The sequence below is a fragment of the Pistacia vera genome, unplaced genomic scaffold (genome assembly GCF_008641045.1).
Source record: "Pistacia vera cultivar Batoury unplaced genomic scaffold, PisVer_v2 Contig679, whole genome shotgun sequence".
Lineage (NCBI taxonomy): Eukaryota > Viridiplantae > Streptophyta > Magnoliopsida > Sapindales > Anacardiaceae > Pistacia > Pistacia vera.
Genome location: NW_022196533.1, coordinates 170,049 through 189,261, shown reverse-complemented (window position 1 = coordinate 189,261; position 19,213 = coordinate 170,049). Strand labels below are relative to the sequence as shown.

Sequence of the window (19,213 nt, the reverse complement as noted above, 5' to 3'; positions counted from 1 at the left end):
TATAATACACGTAATATGTATATTATTATGTATATGATATAGTTATTGAATTTAACATACGAATAACATGATATATCTATATGTATATAGTGGTCCTATCTATGAAATGGGAGCTATCTTCAAGGATAAGGTTTGAGTCAAGAACATAATAGAATGGTTATTATTTCTATTATGTTCTTGATATATATATATAGAGGTAGGTGCAATGGGAATTTTGGTTTTTAAAATGTTTTTTGAAAGTGTTTTTAAACATGTTTTAGTGAAAATGTTTTTTAAAAATGTTTTTTTAGTGAGACCCTTTTGTGAACAATTAATTAATTCTTAAATACATGTTTGAAATTCAAGTGTTTCCCCTTTTTTTATTTAAAAAAAATATTTTCAAAGGGACGTCTAGAAATTACAAATCCTCAAATTATCAACAAAATGAAAATGTTTCTATACTTATCAAGCATCTAACATCATTTCACTTTTTTTTTTTTTTGTCCCTTTTTCTTAATCTCCTATTCATTTATTTATTGATTTATTATTATAATTATTTCACCTTTTTTTATTTTTTTCCAATTGAAATAAATTAAAGTCAGGATTTTTATAATAGTTCTGAATCCTTTGGATTCAAGAATAATAAATGACATATAATGTTGATTAAAACTTTTTCAACATTTGAAAAAAAAATATTATTATATAATAACATTATTAAAAAATTTAAGACTTAAAAAAATATATATATTAATTTTTTTAACGTAAATTTTGATTAAAAATTTAAAAAGTTTCATAAAGTTGGATACAGAATTTCTCTTAAACTATTTCAATTTATGAACCACACAACTTCTTATGCCAATGTTCTCATACCACAATTCCAAAATTTTAGACTAATACCTTAATTATACATGACATAATGCGACGTATATAAAGGTTTCAAATTAATTATCGGAAAATTAGGCCTGACAATGGGTCATGTTTAAGCGGTTTCGTGTTGTGTTAAATTTTATTAAACTAAACTCAATCCGTTAGCTTATTGAGTCCAAATGTAAAAAACCAAACCCAAACGTTACTTTTAACGTGTTATCTAACACGATCTGTTAAAAACCTTCACTACTTTTTTTTTTTTTCTCTAATTTAAAATTGAAATATAATATCATTAATCTCTTATAAATAATTTTATATTAGAACTAAACTATATATATAAACACAAATTTATTGAAATACATAAAAAATTCTATAATCATATAATCCCAAAATACAAAAAAAGTATATCGAAATTCACCTATTCTAAATTTATTGATGACTAAGAATCTTGGAGATAATGAAACCTTTTTCTTTGTCGGTCGATGATGATGATAGAAATTAGCAAATATCTTAGAGCAATTAGGTTAAAATTTTAAAAATAGGAAATAAATAATCAAAATATCACATAATATATGTTACACTTTTTTAAATATTTTGTTACTAAACTTGAACACACTCCATTATGAAACGGAAAACTTTGTGTTTGTTTTATCATTTTGAGTAGTATTTTTAAAATATTATCGTTAAGTTGAGTTGGGTTATTATTATGAAATATGATTTGAAAATTAACAAAAAAAATATTTAAGTTTGTTAATTTAGCTAAACACTTCCAATATTAAAAAGTTTATAAATTGACAAAAAAACACCCCCACTCTCCTATAGTTGCTAGATTCTGAACATCATCATCGGAATTTGGCTGGAATCTTGTTTCATTACGCACAACTAGCCAGATCTGGCCAGTGGTGCACTGCTATGGCCTTTTTCGGCCAGATCTACGCCTGGATTAGGTTGTCAATGACGATCAAAGATATGGTTGTCTTTGATGGTCAACGATGACTATATGTGGCCAAAGATCTGGCTGAAAAGGTCAAATCGGTGTACTACCGACCAGATCCAATCGGTAGTACACCATTACGCCAGATTCCAGTCACCTTCCGACAGTGGTTACCGAAATTTGACAAATGTGGATAGATGGGGGTGTTTTTGTTAATTTATACAATTTTTTGTTGGAAGTGTTTAGTTAAATTAACAAACTTATGAGGTTTAAATAGTTGAATATTATAAGATATGATTTTGAAAATAGGGAAACAAACATGCATTTTTTTCATAATAAGAATAGAGTATTTTGTAAATAGCCAAATAAACGCAACCTAACAGGTTAACCCGATAATGATCCTAACCAATAAAACTAAACCCAAACCCGCTTTAACGTGTGGATTCGTGTCATCTAATCGTGTCGTGTCCAATTTTGTCGTCCTATGGAAAAATACATCACTTATCATATTCTCATGCGACATATCAGTAACCACAGAATTTCAACCTTTTAACATCGCTCATAGACAATAATATATCTGTTCACATGGAATTCATACATTTTTTTTTTTTTTTTCCCAAAAATAAGAAAGATAAGCAATATTCGAGAACGATACAAGGCGTTCAAGAAGTTCAAAAACAGAACCAGGAACCTCAAGTGATCTTACTAAACATTAGAAAAGGATATCAGAATCATCATCTCATTGCACTGCAGAAACCCAAGAATCAACTCAGCATAAAGAAAGAGATGTTCAACAAGAATTTATTCCATTTCTCTAAAGCTTAAATGAGGACCAGACATGGAAAGCAAAGTAGTCTTCAATAGGTTATTCGCATGGTTTCCATAACAAAGAGAGCCTAATAATGCGCTTCTGAAGTTAAAAAAGAACATCCTATTTTACGATCTTCTCAGCTTTCTTTTCTTCCACTTTATTCCTAATTCCTTTCTGGCAAAACACAACCATTTTTTATATGATATCCGATATAAATCTATAAAGCAAAAGCAGTCGATAAAATATGAGATAGAAAGTAGGGATCGCCAAGCAATCATAGTCATATTCGTTTTTGTGATGAAGGGTCATAAATAATATAACTTGACAAAAAATCATGACTTTAGACCACTGTATTCTCTTTAAAAGCATAATAGCACTGATGTACTTCAGCCTTTTATTGTCGAAGAAGCATCGAGATAAGAGGCAATAATGATCTTGAGGAATGACTGAACCAACCTATTAACAGTTTGTAAAGTTCCTCTATTGATTTAGTAGAAAGAAATACATATAACTCTTAATTTGATGAAAAGACGTGGGATTTTCTGCAATGAGAATGTTACTGCTCTAGTCAAGTGTATAATATAGCCCATGTTACAGAAAATAAAATAATGATAATTAAAGAAGGGTTAAACATACCTAAACCCATTTCAGTCCAGATGCTTTCAAGGAACGTCTCTCAAAAACTTCTTCATTTACCATAGAAAACTTCATGTCATAGGTGAACTTAATTGAAAGCTTCCGGCATGTATTTTCTGTAATTACATCTACTGCCTCATAAACTGACAGATATCTGCACAAAAGATTATCCCACACCTTTTGTAGCGTCCTTAAGATCCATTGTCCAATGCCATGAAGATTTCAACCAGGAACTCTGCTCTTCTCCTAAGAGTGGCCACATGGTAAAACCAACTTTCAGTTTATCAAATCAGTGGCACTGTCTATAAGAATAACCAGCATCCGATTTTAAGTTGTTTCATCAAGTCACTCTATAAGAATACCCAGCATCCGATTTTTAGCAGACATTGACAAAGCATAAAAAGTTGATTTACAATGCAGTATGAAGCCAGAAATGGTACAACTACAAGGGAAGTACCAAAATTACTGCATTATTACTCAGTCATGCTCAATATTTCAAATCTCAAATCAAACATTCTTCAACTTCCTCGAAAATTCAAGTTCAGATCTTAGAAGCACTTATACTTTATAATTGTCTTATCTTCTGAAATGCTTCCTCTCAGTGCTTTTGCCAGTTGGAATCTATGACGTAAGTAACTAGAAATATAAAGTCTTATCCGCCATTGTAGAACGGTTGAGAATACTCTACAATCTATTTCTGCATATCAGCAACAAATGACCAAGAAAACATGTGGCTGTCTCTTTGCAAATTCATACATATCTCTTACTCTTTTAGAACCATCATTCATCCAGCCAAGCCAAAATTTTATTCAGAGACGATATTCATCAAAACTTTTGTTATAATACACATACTTTACTTGCTAAGTTATAAGCCTCAACTCCTGGATTGATTTTCCAAGGACCATAACTTCAGCAATCCTACATCAGACTCTATGATTAGAACTTCAAAATATCATGGACATCTAAAATATTTAACAGTCAATATCTGTATTTGACCAGGAAAAGGACCATCCTTGAGGAAAAATCCTCTTAAATTACCTGCTCCATGATGCAACCCAACCTAGCATTTTCATTCCAAATCAAATCTCATCAAATTCCAAACCCAAATGTGGGCACCCTTGTTTGGTCTTATAAGTTATAGCCCAGTCAGAATAATGTAGGCCCAATTTTCAGATGTGAAACATAGCATCCATCAGGTGAAGCCATTGTGGTCTGGGAAACAAACAAAACATCAGCTAGAAAAGCATATCTAAGGCATCCAATTATAAGCTTAACCAAGAAGAGGATAGAGCTCATCCAGCTTCAGCATACCAATCTGGAATCCTGAAAGGATTTACCATATAGAGAATTATCAATATCAGGTACCATATAGGTTACTCTTATATCAAATATTAGCGAATTAGAAATAAATGAACCTAAAATACACTTGATCTAAAACTTACAATGCCTCTGTTGAAGGGCCATTAAAGCTGTTTGCAAAATCTGTCTAGCCTTTCTGTCTGGGGTGCATCCAGCAGATTCCATTTCTTTGTATATTTCAGGTACCTGGCCATCAAAAACAAGATATCTCCCATCAAAATTATTTTAATCAATTTATCAGACGTTAGTCAACAAATGAAGATCCTAACATTGCAACAGCTTATTTCCAATATTTCTGTCATGTGAGAAGGACGAATTTGAAGCAAATGAGGGGCAGTAAACACCTTATCAAACTTCCTTGCCCGTATAAATGCCTTCATAAGCGTACTATATGTCACCAGATCAGGACTAATACCCTTCAATTACACCAAGTACATCATAATCAGAAACAGTATTAAGGAGCATAAATCAAAATGAATTGCATGAAGATTCAAGAGCAAATAGTATTAATCAAACTTAATTGCTATATAGTATCTGTACCAGAATATCAAGGGCATCACCACTTACATGATAAAAGAATAAGAAGGCTTACACTTTCTTTTATATGTTGATAGATAGATAGTGCTTCCATATGTCTCCCAGCAATCCCAAATGCATTAATCAACACATTTAGCATTATCAGATTTGGTTCAATTCCTTCTGGTTCCATAAGCTGAAGCACCTTAACCGTCTGTTCACAAAACCCCTGTATTGAATAAACATGGTCTCAATAATGCATTCAATAAGTGTACTTGAAAGTACATCCTCTAGTGAACTTGAAAGTGAAGCAAAAACTACTTGTGTCTTATTATCAAATCAAATTTAAAGAGTTTTTAGGTTATTTTATCAGGAACAGATAAATCTGCTAAGGGAAGTTGAAAGTGAAGCAGATATTATGTACATTATATTATCAAATCAATTTTAACACGAAGTTTTGTTAATTGTATTAGCAACAGGCTATTAGTTGTCAACAAAGTCTGAGAATGCCTCTTTTTGTTTATCCTCTATGATAATGCTCTCAAAGTTTTTTAGCCTACTTTTCTATGGATTTTCTGCAGAACTCTTATCCAGGCTGCTTTTCAATCTCTAGGTCAGTATTCCCCAGACAAATAAAATATGAAATTCACAAGTTACTCTTTCAGAAATTGCCATTAGCAATACTTATTTTGATCATTCAAGAGAGTATACATAAAAAGACATTTTCTTGCAAAATCTGTTAAGCTGCCATTGGCTAAAGTATAGGGTAGTCAATTCATAAACATAGTCTAATACTAACAATGCTATATATACACTTCAAAGTGCACCATGATATGAAGCATAATTTGTGTGGCATAGGCTAAGTAGTCAGTCCCATGATATATAAGGTTATCTTCAATCATATTACATATGAAAATAATGTCATCCATATTTAAACAAAAATAAATGGAGCTAAATATAAAATAAAGAAATGTAAACTCTATAAACTAATAAAAAAAATGAGGACTTTAAACAATTAAGAGAGAACGAGACCATACCTGCTGAGCATAAGCATTTGCTAAGATGCAAAACATGGTGGCTGATGGTTGAAGACCTTCTGACTTCAGAGCAGAAATGCACTCTTCTGGATCATGAAATCTCCCATACTGACCATAAATGTCAACTAAAATTGCATAAATTGCTCCAACTTTTTTGTGCCCCTTGTATTTCATATTCTCAAAATTCCTCTTTATCACATCCCACTTCCCCTGCTCTCCCAAAACGCTAATGATGGTCATGAAAATTTTTGGATCAGGATAAAACCCTTGCTCTTGCATCTCCGTAAACAACTCAAGAGCCTTACTAATATCCCCAGCCTTACAATGCCACCGTATCAAAGAATTCCATGTCATTATATCAGGCCTTATACCTTCTTGTTGCATTTTCTCAAACACTTCTAATGCTTCAACTAACTCACCATATTTCGCAAATGTATCGATAATGCTATTATAAATCTGCCTATCTAGTGACAACCCCATCTCCCTAATCTCCTCCACAATACCTATAGCTTTTTTCCACATCCCATTGTCCCTATAAAGACCAATAACCTTACTATACACAAACGAATTCAGGCGAAACCCCTTTCTTTTCATCTCATTGATTATTGACCATGTGTCTTCCAACCGCCCAGCATTGACATAATAATCCAACAAAATCTCAAATGTCTCTCGATTCCTCCACACAACCAATTCATCCATCACCACCAAAACCCTAACCGCAAGTCCTAAAAGGCCTTTCCTCAAAAACCCTCTTAGCAAAACATTAAACAACCAAACTTTTGGCTTCAGCCCAAAACAAATCATCTCTTGGAAAATTGCATCGGCTTCTAAAGTCCTACCAACACTACCAAGGCCTTCAATCAATGCAGCATACGAAGCAGAGTTTGGACGAAAACCTAAAGCCTCCATTTCAGCAAGAGCAGCCATAGCCTTATCCATTTCCCCTACTTTACAGCATTTCTGAATCAACTCATTATATGACTCGCCCGAAATTTCCTCATTTGGGCACTTTGTACTAAAACTTTTGTTCTTGTATACGCTAACACTAACCTCTTTAACACAATTTTTCATTGAAGAATTATAAGAAAAATTTAACAACCTGAATGTTACATTATATTTGGGACAAAACAAGAAGAGCGGAGATGTGCCATGAAGCGATAAAAACGACATTGTTGTGAGATTAAACATGGGTTTTCATCATCAGAATGATAAACTATAAGAATTAAAGATTTAAGCTACAGTTAAACACAACTTGGAAGCATAAAGTTTTGTTTTGAACTATCTTTTGCTTGTTTGAGTCGTTCAATTTAAGTATGAAACTGGTAAGAGTGATTAACCTGTTGTAAGACAGGGAGACTGGAGCGGAAAAAATGCGAGGAGGTTTCGAATTTTCTTTGCTTCTCCTCCCATTTTCTGGGGAACAAACTGTGGTGTGTGGCAATTGTCGAGAGCTGTAGTATGTATGAAAGATGAGGACTCGTAGAAATTATCCAAATTGAAATTGTATGCATTTTGTAAGAATGGAAACTATCATAAGCTCCCAAATTTTGACAAAATATTATAGACCCCAAAGGTTTGGGAATTCATCCAACCTTCCCTGACTTTTAAAAAGCCTTAACTTACCTCCCATTCTTTTCGTGAAGATACCACAACATATTATTGACAAAGGAAATTCCAATAACGAACTCCTATTTTTGATTAAAAAAAAAGAGATTAATTACATGTTTCCCCCTCATCGTAGAAACCTTTTAGTGATAAGTTTAGTAGTGTTGACGACACCGACACACCTTACTTATCGTCCTCGAATAACATCGTTTAATGTATTTAAATAGCTTTAACAAGTGTGATTGAAACAAACTATGAAGATATCTTACATCTTAACTACTTGTTTGGGCAAGATTAGTAATGAAATGGTTAACATTACCTTGTGTCAATCCCCGTAAGGTTACTTTGGGGTAACGAATAAATATCCAAATCCCTGCTTAAACTCATGGGTGATTACCATTAACTTGTGTAATTCCCGGTAAGGGTACTTGGGGGTAAAGAATCAATATCCAAATCCCTACTTCAACTCATGGATTGCCACTTGTGTAAGGACATCTGTTGCCCTCAATTCAGAAATTGCATACTGTGAAGTCAAATTTTATCATATAAAATCCACATAAGAGAGCGCCCCGCCAAAGAAAAAACAAAACAAAAAGAATTATCTATCTTCATCTTCACCTTCACCTTCACCGAAAACATAATATTGAAAGCCATGGCGTCATGCAGCGGAGTTCTAGCATTTTCACCATATCCTTCTCCTTCTAAGGTATGCAGAAACCCTTCTTTTTTGACCCATCATACTTGTTCTTGTTCTTGTACTTCATCTTCTATAGCAACTACTATTAATACTGATGAACAAGAAGCAAATGAAACTAATGATAACAATAAAGCACAAAAATTTAGCTATAGCAGAGCTTCACCTTCAGTCAGATGGCCTCACCTTAAGCTTAGTGAACTATACCCTCCACCTCAAACCCACTTCACCCATGTCACCCCCCAGGTGGGTTTTTCTCCTGAGGCTGAAAGGGAGTCCCAAGGTGGAGATTTTGGGGAAGTGGTGGAGGGGAGTGATGAAAAGATTGAAACATTAGGGAGAGTTAGTAAGACTAAGGTTAAGAAAATGAGTAAATTGGCTTTGAAGAGAGCCAAAGATTGGAGGGAGAGGGTCAAGTTTTTGACTGATAGGATTTTGGGGTTGAGAGATGACCAGTTTGTGGCTGATGTGTTGGATGAGCGGCTCGTGCAGATGACACCTACTGATTATTGTTTTGTGGTGAAATGGGTTGGGGAGAAGAGTTGGCAGCGTGCATTGGAGGTTTATGAATGGCTTAATTTGCGGCATTGGTATTCGCCTAATTCCCGGATGCTTGCGACTATATTGGCGATTTTAGGGAAGGCTAATCAGGAGAGTTTAGCTGTGGAGATATTTCTGCGGGCTGTGCCCGCGGTTGAGAATACTGTTCAAGTGTATAATGCTATGATGGGTGTGTATGCGCGAAATGGCAGGTTTAATAAGGTGCAAGAACTGCTTGATTTGATGCGCAAGAGAGGATGTGAGCCAGACCTTGTGAGTTTGAATACTTTGATAAATGCACGTTTGAAGTCAGGTTCTATGGTGCCTAATTTGGGAATTGATCTTTTGAATGAGGTGAGGAAGTCAGGGATTAGACCAGATATAATCACGTATAATACTCTTATTAGTGCTTGTTCACGTGAATCAAATTTGGAGGAGGCTATGAAGGTTTATGATGATTTGGAGGCAAGTAACTGTCAACCTGATTTATGGACTTATAATGCGATGATTTCGGTTTATGGGAGATGTGGACTGTCTGGTAAAGCAGAGGAGCTCTTTAAGGAATTGGAATCCAAAGGGTTTTTCCCTGATGCTGTGACATATAATTCTTTGTTGTATGCTTTTGCAAGAGAAGGAAACGTGAAGAAGGTGAAGAGGATATCTGAAGAAATGGTGAAAATGGGGTTTGGTAAAGATGAGATGACATATAATACAATTATCCACATGTATGGGAAGCAGGGCCAGAATGAAATAGCATTGAAGCTTTACAGGGACATGAAATTGTCCGGCCGAATTCCTGATGTTGTCACTTACACCGTATTGATTGATTCACTTGGCAAAGCAAATAAGATTTCAGAGGCAGCTAATGTGATGTCAGAGATGTTGGACTCAGGAGTTAAACCCACTTTACGGACTTATAGTGCTTTGATTTGTGGGTATGCTAAGGCAGGGAAGCGGGTGGAGGCTGAAGAGACATATGGTTGCATGATTAGATCTGGGATCAGACCTGATCTTCTAGCATATTCAGTCATGTTGGATATCTTTCTGAGGTTTAAAGAAACGAAGAAGGCCATGGTGTTGTATCGGGATATGATTCGTGATGGTTTCACTCCAGATCATGATCTTTATGAAATCATGCTTCGAGTTCTTGGGAGAGAAAGCAAAGTGGAAGATATTGAAAAGGTGGTTGGGGATATGAAAGAACTATGTGGTATGAACCCACAAACTGTTTCATCCATTCTTGTCAAGGGTGAATGCTATGACCATGCTGCTGAGATGCTGAGATTTGCGATCTGTAACGGGAGTGAACTTGACCATGAAAATTTGTTATCTATATTAGGTTCATACAGTTTGTCTGGCAGGCACTCAGAAGCTTGTGAATTACTTGAATTCTTGAGAGAACATGCTTTACAATCCACTCTCTTTGTAACTGAGGCTCTGATCAGCATACTTTGCAAGTCTCAGCAATTGGATGCTGCTTTGGAGGAGTACTGTAACACTTGGGGATCTGGTTTGTTCAGTAAGAGTAAAACAATGTATGAGTCCTTGATTCATTGCTGCACTGAAAATGAACACTTTGCTGAAGCTTCTCAGGTTTTTTCTGACATGAGATTCTACAGTGTTGAACCATCTGAATGTCTCTACCAAAATATGATGCTCGTTTATTGTAAGATGGGCTTCCCAGAGACAGCACAGTCTATTGTTGATCATGCAGAAAAGAAAGGCATTCTTTTTGATGATTTTTCCATTTATGTTGATATAATTGAGGCATATGGGAGCTCGAAGCTATGGCAAAAAGCAGAAAGCTTGGTGGGGAGTCTTAGACAAAGATACGAAACTATTGATAGAAAGGTCTGGAATGCTTTAATAAAAGCTTATGCTGCAAGTGGCTGCTATGAGCGAGCTCGGGCTGTTTTTAACACAATGATGAGAGATGGTCCTTCTCCAACTGTAGAATCAGTTAATGGTCTCTTGCAAGCGTTGATTGTTGACGGGAGATTGAATGAGCTTTATGTGGTGATCCAGGAGTTGCAAGATATGGATTTTAAGATAAGCAAAAGTTCCATTCTTTTGATGCTGGATGCATTTGCACGAGCAGGAAACATATTTGAGGTGAAGAAAATATACCATGGAATGAAGGCTGCAGGTTATTTTCCTACTATGCATCTGTACAGGGTCATGATTGGGTTGTTGTGCAAGGGGAAACGGGTGAGAGATGTTGAAGCCATGGTATTTGAGATGAAAGAAGCAGGATTTAAACCTGATCTTTCAATATGGAATTCTCTGCTCAAGTTGTACACAGGAATTGAGGATTTTAAAAATACGATTCATGTTTACCAGCAGATTCAAGAAGCTGGACTACAACCAGATGAGGACACTTTCAATACCTTAATTATAATGTACTGCAGGGATTGTAGACCAGAAGAGGGATTATCACTGATGCATGAAATGAGAAAGCAAGGTTTAGAGCCTAAATTGGACACCTACAAAAGCTTGATTTCGGCATTTGGTAAACAACAGCTGCTGGAACAAGCTGAGGAACTTTTCAACGAGTTGAGATCTAAAGGGCGTAAACTAGATCGCTCCTTTTATCACACGATGATGAAAATATATAGAAATTCTGGAAATCATTCCAAATCTGAACAGCTATTAAGCATGATGAAAGAGGCTGGAGTGGAACCTACAACTGCGACAATGCACTTGCTTATGGTCTCTTATGGAAGTTCTGGACAGCCCCAAGAAGCTGAAAAGGTTTTGGTTAACTTGAAAGAAGCTAGTTTGAATCTCAGCACTCTACCATATAGTTCAGTTATTGATGCTTATTTTAGAAATGGAGATTATAATGTTGGAATCCAAAAGCTTATCGAGATGAAGAAAGAGGGTATTGAGCCAGACCACAGGATATGGACATGCTTCATCAGGGCTGCAAGTTTGTCTCAACTCTCAAGTGAAGCCATTATCCTCCTAAATGCACTCCAAGATGTTGGGTTTGACCTTCCATTGAGGTACTTCTTAGTTATTGTCAGAGTGAGGTCATTGTCTCCAAGATAGAAGCTATTTGGTTTTTTTCTCCTCTTCTCATTATGTCCTGTTAATGAATTTTTCTTTTGCGATTTTGGTTTGTAGGCTTCTGACAGAAAAATCTGAGTCACTAGTTGCAGAGGTAGACCATTGTCTAGAAACACTACAACCTGTTGAAGACAATGCAGCCTTTAACTTTGTCAATGCTTTGGTGGACCTATTGTGGGCATTTGAACTCCGAGCCACTGCTTCATGGGTTTTCCAATTGGCAATCAAGAAGAGCATTTATCACCATGATGTCATCAGGTTGGTTTCAGTGGGTTCAGTTTTTAATTTATTTGTATTGTTTGTCTATTGAGCTTAAAAATTGGGCTACAGATAAATAAAAAAGGTTAAAGCGTGGTTTGTGCCTAGAAATGTTAAGAGCGGTTTTGGAGTAATTAATAGTGTGAAGAAGGTGGAAAAAGTTAAAGCTTGGTTTGTTCCTAGAAAAATGTTAAGTAGTTTGGAAAGTACCACAAGTGTGAAAGCGCTGAAAGGATATTTAATGGAAGTCGTCTACCCTTTGATGTTCAAAAGATTGTAATCTTGGGAATGTGTTTCTATAGTTTTTTCTCTAAGGGCTGTTTCTGCTTTTGTTCATGAGGATGCCTGGTCCACTTTTTGTATTTCTTTTTCCTCAGTATTACAAATATTTTCATTTACCTATCAAAAAAAGAAAAGGAAGGAAACGGAATATTTAAAGATTGTGTGTACAAACTTACTGCAGCCTCAAGGTTGTCATATTCCCTACTTGAAGCAAAGCTTAGAAACACAATACAAAAAGGAATGGGTTATTTATTCTTTATTGATTTCTTAACATTAAGTTATGAAAATGAGAGAGCGCGAGAGAGAGAGGGGTCTAAGGGCCATTCCATAAATTTATTGACCTTGCACATAGAGCAGACCAAATGCTACTCTTGGATTATGCAGAAGTCTAAATATAACTTCTTATAGTTTTTAGCTTTTAGGTTCATTAGTTTACTGATGCCTTGAAGTCTTATTGTTGCTTATGCCTGGAATTTTTTGTTGCAGGGTAGCTGACAAGGATTGGGGGGCTGATTTTAGAAAGTTGTCAGGCGGTTCAGCTCTTGTTGGTCTTACTTTATGGCTTGATCATATGCAGGCATGCTCTCTTTCTTAACTTTCTTCGTGACTAGTACTATACGGATGTCACACCAAAATTTGAAATTTCAATAAAATTGTGGTTTTTCTTCCAGTGGTTAAGTGTTGCTGCTACTTATTATTGTTGTTATTACTATCAACATGCTGTTGTCCCACTACTTAAGACATCTCCAACAAGATCAAAGCCAGTGCCCCATTCATAGGACTTATGAAATTGGAGTAGTTCTTGAACTTTAAGAATATTTCTTTAGCTGATATAATAGTTTCAAAATAGAGACTTCTAATTCTCCCGTTTATTGAAAATCTAGGGCTACTGAGTGGCAACAAAGTTCACACCTTTGTCTGCCATAAATCTTGCATAGTATTGGAACTTCTGCATTATGGCTAAAACTCTGATCTCTTCTTTTATATGATTTTTCACTTCATTGATGACAAATATAAACATATAGATGTATAGAAAGAATTTTCTTGTACTGTTTAGTAATTAGAGACAGCATGAGGACTGGTTGGGACTTGGGACTGCTCATCTCCAGATGTTGCTACGAAATAATTATAATCCATTAATCTTTTAGATTAGTTGTAGGTGTCTGCTGTATGAATTCTTAGTGTCATTATCCTTTTACCAAGGCTTTCTATTTATAATATCTGTGTCTTAACACATGTTTTAACCTTCTTTTGCAGGATGCATCTTTGCAGGGCTATCCAGAATCTCCAAAATCAGTTGTTCTGATAACAGGAACGGCGGAATATAACATGGTTTCACTTAACAGTACATTAAAGGCTTGCCTTTGGGAAATGGGATCCCCTTTTCTTCCTTGTAAAACCAGGAGTGGTCTCCTTGTAGCTAAAGCCCACTCCCTGAGAATGTGGTTAAAGGACTCCCCATTTTGCTTAGACCTTGAGTTGAAAGATGCTCCATCTCTCCCCGAATCAAACTCAATGCAGCTGATCGAAGGATGTTTCATAAGACGTGGCCTTGTACCTGCTTTCAAGGACATAACTGAGAGACTTGGGATAGTGAGACCAAAGAAATTTGCAAGGTTAGCTTTGTTACCAGATGAAAAGAGGGACAGGGCTATTCGAGCTGATATTGAAGGGCGTCAAGAAAAGTTGGAAAAGATGAAGAACAATGTTCAGGTCAGAAGGACAAAGAAAATGAAGAATCTTAGAATGAGAAAATTTGTTCGAAGAGGCTTTACATCAAAGCGAGGAGATGCTAGATGAAATATGCGTAAACTAATTGGCCAATGAAGAATGGCTTGACCTTTATCTTCTGCCTTCTGCCTCCTGCCTCCTGCAGCGCTGAGGATTTGCTTATCAGTGCAGCAAGACCCTATACATGTGTTCTCCACAATGTAGTGGTTGCCGGCATTTCTTTCTCTTCATCGGATATGATTTCGAGATAGCTGCATGACAGTGAGTCAGTGACTCATTTATTGCCACTCATCCAAGATTACTGAAAAGTATTGTAAGTTGATTTTCATTTCTTCACGTTTCCTGATTTTATTTAACAATTTACATTTTCAGTTGTATTTTTGAACATCACTATTTGTTCTGTGGCATATTATTTTACTTTCAGTTGTAATAAATAGTGTTCCATTTTTTTAAAGCAGAAATGATCACTGCCGAAATGAAGAACAAGCATTTTTCTTTTCTTTCATGAGGTCTGAACAGAATATCACATGGGTTCTATGACCATATCTTCTGTCATATTATTATTGAAGAAAATAGCGCAAGAAGAATGTCGTGCATGCCATGGTTATACATCTCATGCAGTGAACATCAACAACCAGAGGGGCTTCTCAAAGCACCACAACATTTTGCCATGGAGTTCATATTGTCAGGGCTCTAGCTTTGATTCTTTCTCAGCTGCAACGGTATCCCCAGAAGAGATAGTTTTCTTCATCTAACAGTGTTAAAAGTTGTCAGTATCTCCAGCAAAGTAGCTGTAAACACCGGAAAGATAAGCTTGTAAACTCAAGCTTAGTTGTACATTAAGGAATGTATTATGTTACAGAAGCTACAATGTTAGAGGGAATGAATTTTAACCCCAGAAATGTAACTAGACTGATAGTGATTATGAGATTGGAGCCTTGCTTCTGCATACAAATAAGAGCTTGTTACCTTGATTTTCAGGATTAAGTTTGATTTTTAAGCTCAAGCATTTTCTTATTGAGCTCCCTCTCTTATTTAAGTGAGAATATAATTGTAATAAAATATTTTATTTCTTGTTATCAAAATGAACTATTTTTAGCAAAATAAATATACTCTATGTTATTATATATGATTAATAATTTTTTTAATTAATTTACAGTTGTGCCTTATATAATGTCAATTAAAAACAGGAAAACAATTATCCAAAATTGTTTTCAAAAATTGTTTTGAAATATATGCAAATAAAAGTACATCTTTCTTCTAAATGAACATATTTTTGGAATGGAATGTGTAATGAAAAGCATCCAACCTTAGTCAAATATAATCAGAATCAATGTGTTTAAATTTGATTTATTAGAAATTAGAATGGGTCAATTAATTATCTAACCTTTGAGACTGCAGAAAAAGAATAAGATTCATACTTGAAGAATTAATGAATACAAAAGGCTACGGAACTCATAAGACTATTTAATGTTTTTAAATGTAATAATATATACCAAAAAATTCATTATTTTAGACATTCTTATCTTTGTGTGATACTGTTTTATATTTTAATATATTTAATTTATGTTATTTACTTATGTATTTTATCAATATGAATTCATAAAACATATATATAATTTGCTCACATAATGTATTATTTTTCTATTTTTATTAAATTAAATCATACTTATACTCACAATTCCAACGGAAAAAAACAAAAAAATTGTCAATTGAAGTTATCTAGTTAGCTTGTGTATGTAAATATGTATAGTTTATTGGATATATGCCCGTTACATGAGAAAATATTGTCATCTTGTCTTAACTATCTTTAGGTGGTTGAGTAGTTCGATAAAAACTTTTAGATATATTATTTAAGAGGTATTGAGTTCGAATCCCTCTTTGATTGCTAATAAGGGTAACCACTGGAACTCTTATCCGGCTGATAGTTTCAGGTTCTCGGGAGATTAGTTGAGATGCACGTAAACTGACATAAATACTTCGGTTATTAAAAAAAAAAATATTGTCATCTTAATTAAAATAAATATATAGACAAAATTGATGATTATGGTTGCATACCTATAATAATATTATCTCACAATAATTATATCATAAAATAATCATACCATTATAAAATACTATATTGATAATAACGGTTGCATATATACTAGATTCAACTATGGCTACCAAAGGGAAAAACCGATAGATAATGTGTAAGTGGTGTAATAAGTCTTTTCTGGGCTATCAAATCAGTTATGATATCATCGAAGTAGTCTCGAAAAACTAGCAGAAATTATAAGATATGGCAATAGCCAACTACCATTGTTTGACGGTGGTCGGAAGTCTTCAAAATGGTGTATGATTAGTTGGATATGGTTAGTAGTGTGTAATTTCGATAGATTCTTGTCATTTTTCGATGGTAGTGGTTGACTGTAGAGAATATGTGGATAGAAAGGAGATATTTTTGTTAATTTATAAACTTATATTATTGAGAGTGTTTAGTTAAATTGTCAAAATCTTGGAGGTTAAAAAAAATCTAAATATTTAAGTTGAATAGAATATCATTAGATTTTAATAATATTAAAATAAATATGTATTTTAAATAGGATTATATAGGATAATATTTTGAACAGATAAACAGACACAGCGGTTCTCTTCATCCTGTTCATGTGGGTGGGGAGGGGATATTTCGCCTCGTGCCGATAATAAGTTGTGTGCAAGTGCAGCTGTGTTTACTCAAATTGTACATGTAAGGGCACGTGAATAGATTTTCAAGGGTCTCATAGGCCGACATGAAATTTTTATTATTCTTGAGATATTAAAGGTGAAAGAAAAACAAAAAAAAATAACAAATATGGAACAGTATAAGAAAACATTAAATCTACATATAATTGAATCTGGTAAAATTACCAGACTAGTTCTAACTGTTACTTGAAATTTGCTTAGTTAAATAATTAGAAGAAGCCTAGCATGGTTTCCAAAACAATGAGGTTGCTAACCGATTTATTGCCAAATCTGTAAATCAACCTCAAGTACAAAAGGTGAAGAGGACAGATAAATATGGTGCTAGGCATTTATTTTGAAAAGAAAATAATAAAACTAATTTCACTAATCATGAATATTCATAAAGAAAAAAGAGTTGATGATGTGTTCTATAATATGATCCATAAATATTTGAACGAAATTAAGCAGTGCTATCAGTTCCCTCAACCCTGCATGCAGGCGGGTCCATTACACCAGAACCTTGGGTTTGATGTTACTACACTCAGATTCGCTGGTCCTTTTCCAATGTATTTAAGTTGAATATCAGCAACCTCCACACCTTCACATGGTGTACCACTAATACAATCAAGTTTATAGCAATAGGAGTAGCAGAAGTGCCCCGAATTTTCTTGAAGCTAATGTTACTAAGCTTAACACGTGATGGAACCGAACAAAAGGAAAGATACATCAAGGAATGACGTGATTAGTAATATCATGATCATTCCAATAAAAAAGTTTGGCATGTAACATGTAACCGTATTGAGCTAGTACCTTTGTATTGCATTGATTCCATGGACAGTATACTTGATCTAGAGGATAGGATTGCTGACATTAATCATGTTAATGTCTTCAAAATGAATCATAGATGCAGAGTTAACAGTAGAAGTGGCCAAGTTTTTATCTAACACCGTTTCAGTATTAATTAAAGTGCAATTCTTGACAGTGACTCCAAACACTGGTTCTTCTTTCTCAAACTTTCCTAAGCTTCCTATACTGATACCATGACCAGGTCCGCATTTAACATTAGTGATTGATATATTTTGCTACCATCACCAATCGAGACGCAATCATCACCTGTTTTGATGAATGATCTATTATGTTGATTCCACTAGATCTCCCAATATGGATTCCGTCAGTGTTGTGGCTATCAGCAGGGGCAATAGTAAAAGCGTGAAAAGTTAAGTTGTTGCAACCTAGGACATTAATATGAAATTGTTTGCTGTTCAAGGATCTTATATTCTGGACAAAACCATGGGTGATGAAGTCGAACCTTATATTCTGTTACATAATGAAAACAAATGTTGTTAGTGTCGTCATATATATCATACTAGCTTTTTAACTACTTAATTAGTTATGCATGCTAGATATGATTGAGTTATAAACTTACAATGGGAAGTTGTTTGCAAAAGTTTTCGCCACAAGTACCCCAAGCAGAGGCTCCTTGGCCATCGAAAGTTCCACCACCTGACAATGTGAAGTGTTGGATACGTTGGAAAGTAATCCAACTTCCATCCTTCGTCACTTTGCTATCAGTTAAGGCCTTAAGGGTGCCTTGAACTGCAACCTCAATAGCAGCCTTGCAGGGACCTTCAAAAGTCACAGGACTTAACAAGAATATCCCCTTTGGAATAAACACTTTGCTTGGAATAGTTGACGCACATGCTTTGTTCCACGATCTGGTTAAAGCCTAAGACAATTGCAAACACCATTTAAATAAGATGATTAATTATTATCCATACATATTTTGGATTGCATCAGACATGTAATTACCTGGTTGATATCAGCTCCAATCTTTGCACCTTCTTTTGTCACATCAAAAATTGACTGACCTCTACTTGTTGACACAAGCAATATCAAGACAAACTTTGCCACTATGAATTTCACCATGTTTTCCATCATAATTTTTTTATTCTTGTCTTTTGTTCTACTACACTCTTGTTGATGAACAGGAAAATGTTAATTATATAATGAAATGTTATTTCTCTCTGAGCCATTTTATAGTTCAATGAAGAAGTTCATGCCATTAATCTCTAACAAAATATTTAGCTAATTTTTGTATTTGTAGTATGTTGTAACGTAATCTTTATATTGTTTTCTACTTTTAGTTTAACTTTGTTTCATTTTTTTGAGTCAGGACCAAAGAATAGGGCATG

The 19,213-nt window shown here is 34.7% G+C and overlaps 2 protein-coding genes and 1 pseudogene across 7 annotated transcripts; 1 reads left to right on the top strand and 2 right to left on the bottom strand.

Annotated features, from left to right (window-relative positions):
• Window positions 1-2,392: 2,392 nt before the first annotated feature.
• LOC116113391 (pentatricopeptide repeat-containing protein At5g42310, chloroplastic-like) lies at window positions 2,393-7,468 on the bottom strand. 6 transcript variants are annotated; one of them, XR_004125403.1, is made up of 6 exons: window positions 6,140-7,468; window positions 5,179-5,331; window positions 4,931-5,002; window positions 4,670-4,772; window positions 3,228-4,550; window positions 2,393-2,527 (listed from the first exon to the last, which is right to left on the bottom strand). XR_004125403.1 is itself a non-coding variant. In XM_031399544.1 (6 exons), coding segments are annotated over exons 1-5 (1,518 nt in total). In that variant the 5' UTR covers window positions 7,328-7,468; the 3' UTR covers window positions 2,579-4,462; window positions 4,539-4,548. The 6 variants fall into 6 exon arrangements, 4 of the variants coding, with proteins under 4 accessions (XP_031255404.1, XP_031255403.1, XP_031255402.1 ...); XR_004125404.1 differs by lacking the exon at window positions 2,393-2,527 and having other exon boundaries at window positions 2,579-4,145; window positions 4,266-4,550; XM_031399544.1 differs by lacking the exon at window positions 2,393-2,527 and having other exon boundaries at window positions 2,579-4,462; window positions 4,539-4,550.
• Window positions 7,469-8,349: 881 nt separating this feature from the next.
• On the top strand, window positions 8,350-15,357 carry LOC116113427 (pentatricopeptide repeat-containing protein At3g18110, chloroplastic). The gene is made up of 5 exons (XM_031399586.1): window positions 8,350-11,983; window positions 12,105-12,305; window positions 13,074-13,164; window positions 13,845-14,631; window positions 14,777-15,357. Exons 1-4 carry the CDS (start codon window positions 8,397-8,399, stop codon window positions 14,385-14,387), a joined length of 4,422 nt encoding a protein of 1,473 aa, XP_031255446.1. The 5' UTR covers window positions 8,350-8,396; the 3' UTR covers window positions 14,388-14,631; window positions 14,777-15,357.
• A 2,171-nt stretch (window positions 15,358-17,528) lies between these two features.
• Window positions 17,529-18,947, bottom strand: LOC116113434 (annotated as a pseudogene).
• Window positions 18,948-19,213: the final 266 nt, after the last annotated feature.

Excerpts from the sequence above, each read along its gene's own strand:
- LOC116113391 (XM_031399541.1), bottom strand. The coding sequence starts at position 7,327 with ATGTTTAATCTCACAACAATGTCGTTTTTATCGCTTCATGGCACATCT. Across the intron at positions 5,332-6,139 it reads CAAATGCTTATGCTCAGCAG|GGGTTTTGTGAACAGACGGT; the intron begins GTATGGTCTCGT and ends TATTCAATACAG. Across the intron at positions 5,003-5,178 it reads ATCAACATATAAAAGAAAGT|GGTATTAGTCCTGATCTGGT; the intron begins GTAAGCCTTCTT and ends GTGTAATTGAAG.
- LOC116113427 (XM_031399586.1), top strand. The coding sequence starts at position 8,397 with ATGGCGTCATGCAGCGGAGTTCTAGCATTTTCACCATATCCTTCTCCT. Across the intron at positions 12,306-13,073 it reads TATCACCATGATGTCATCAG|GGTAGCTGACAAGGATTGGG; the intron begins GTTGGTTTCAGT and ends TTTTTGTTGCAG. Across the intron at positions 13,165-13,844 it reads TATGGCTTGATCATATGCAG|GATGCATCTTTGCAGGGCTA; the intron begins GCATGCTCTCTT and ends CTTCTTTTGCAG.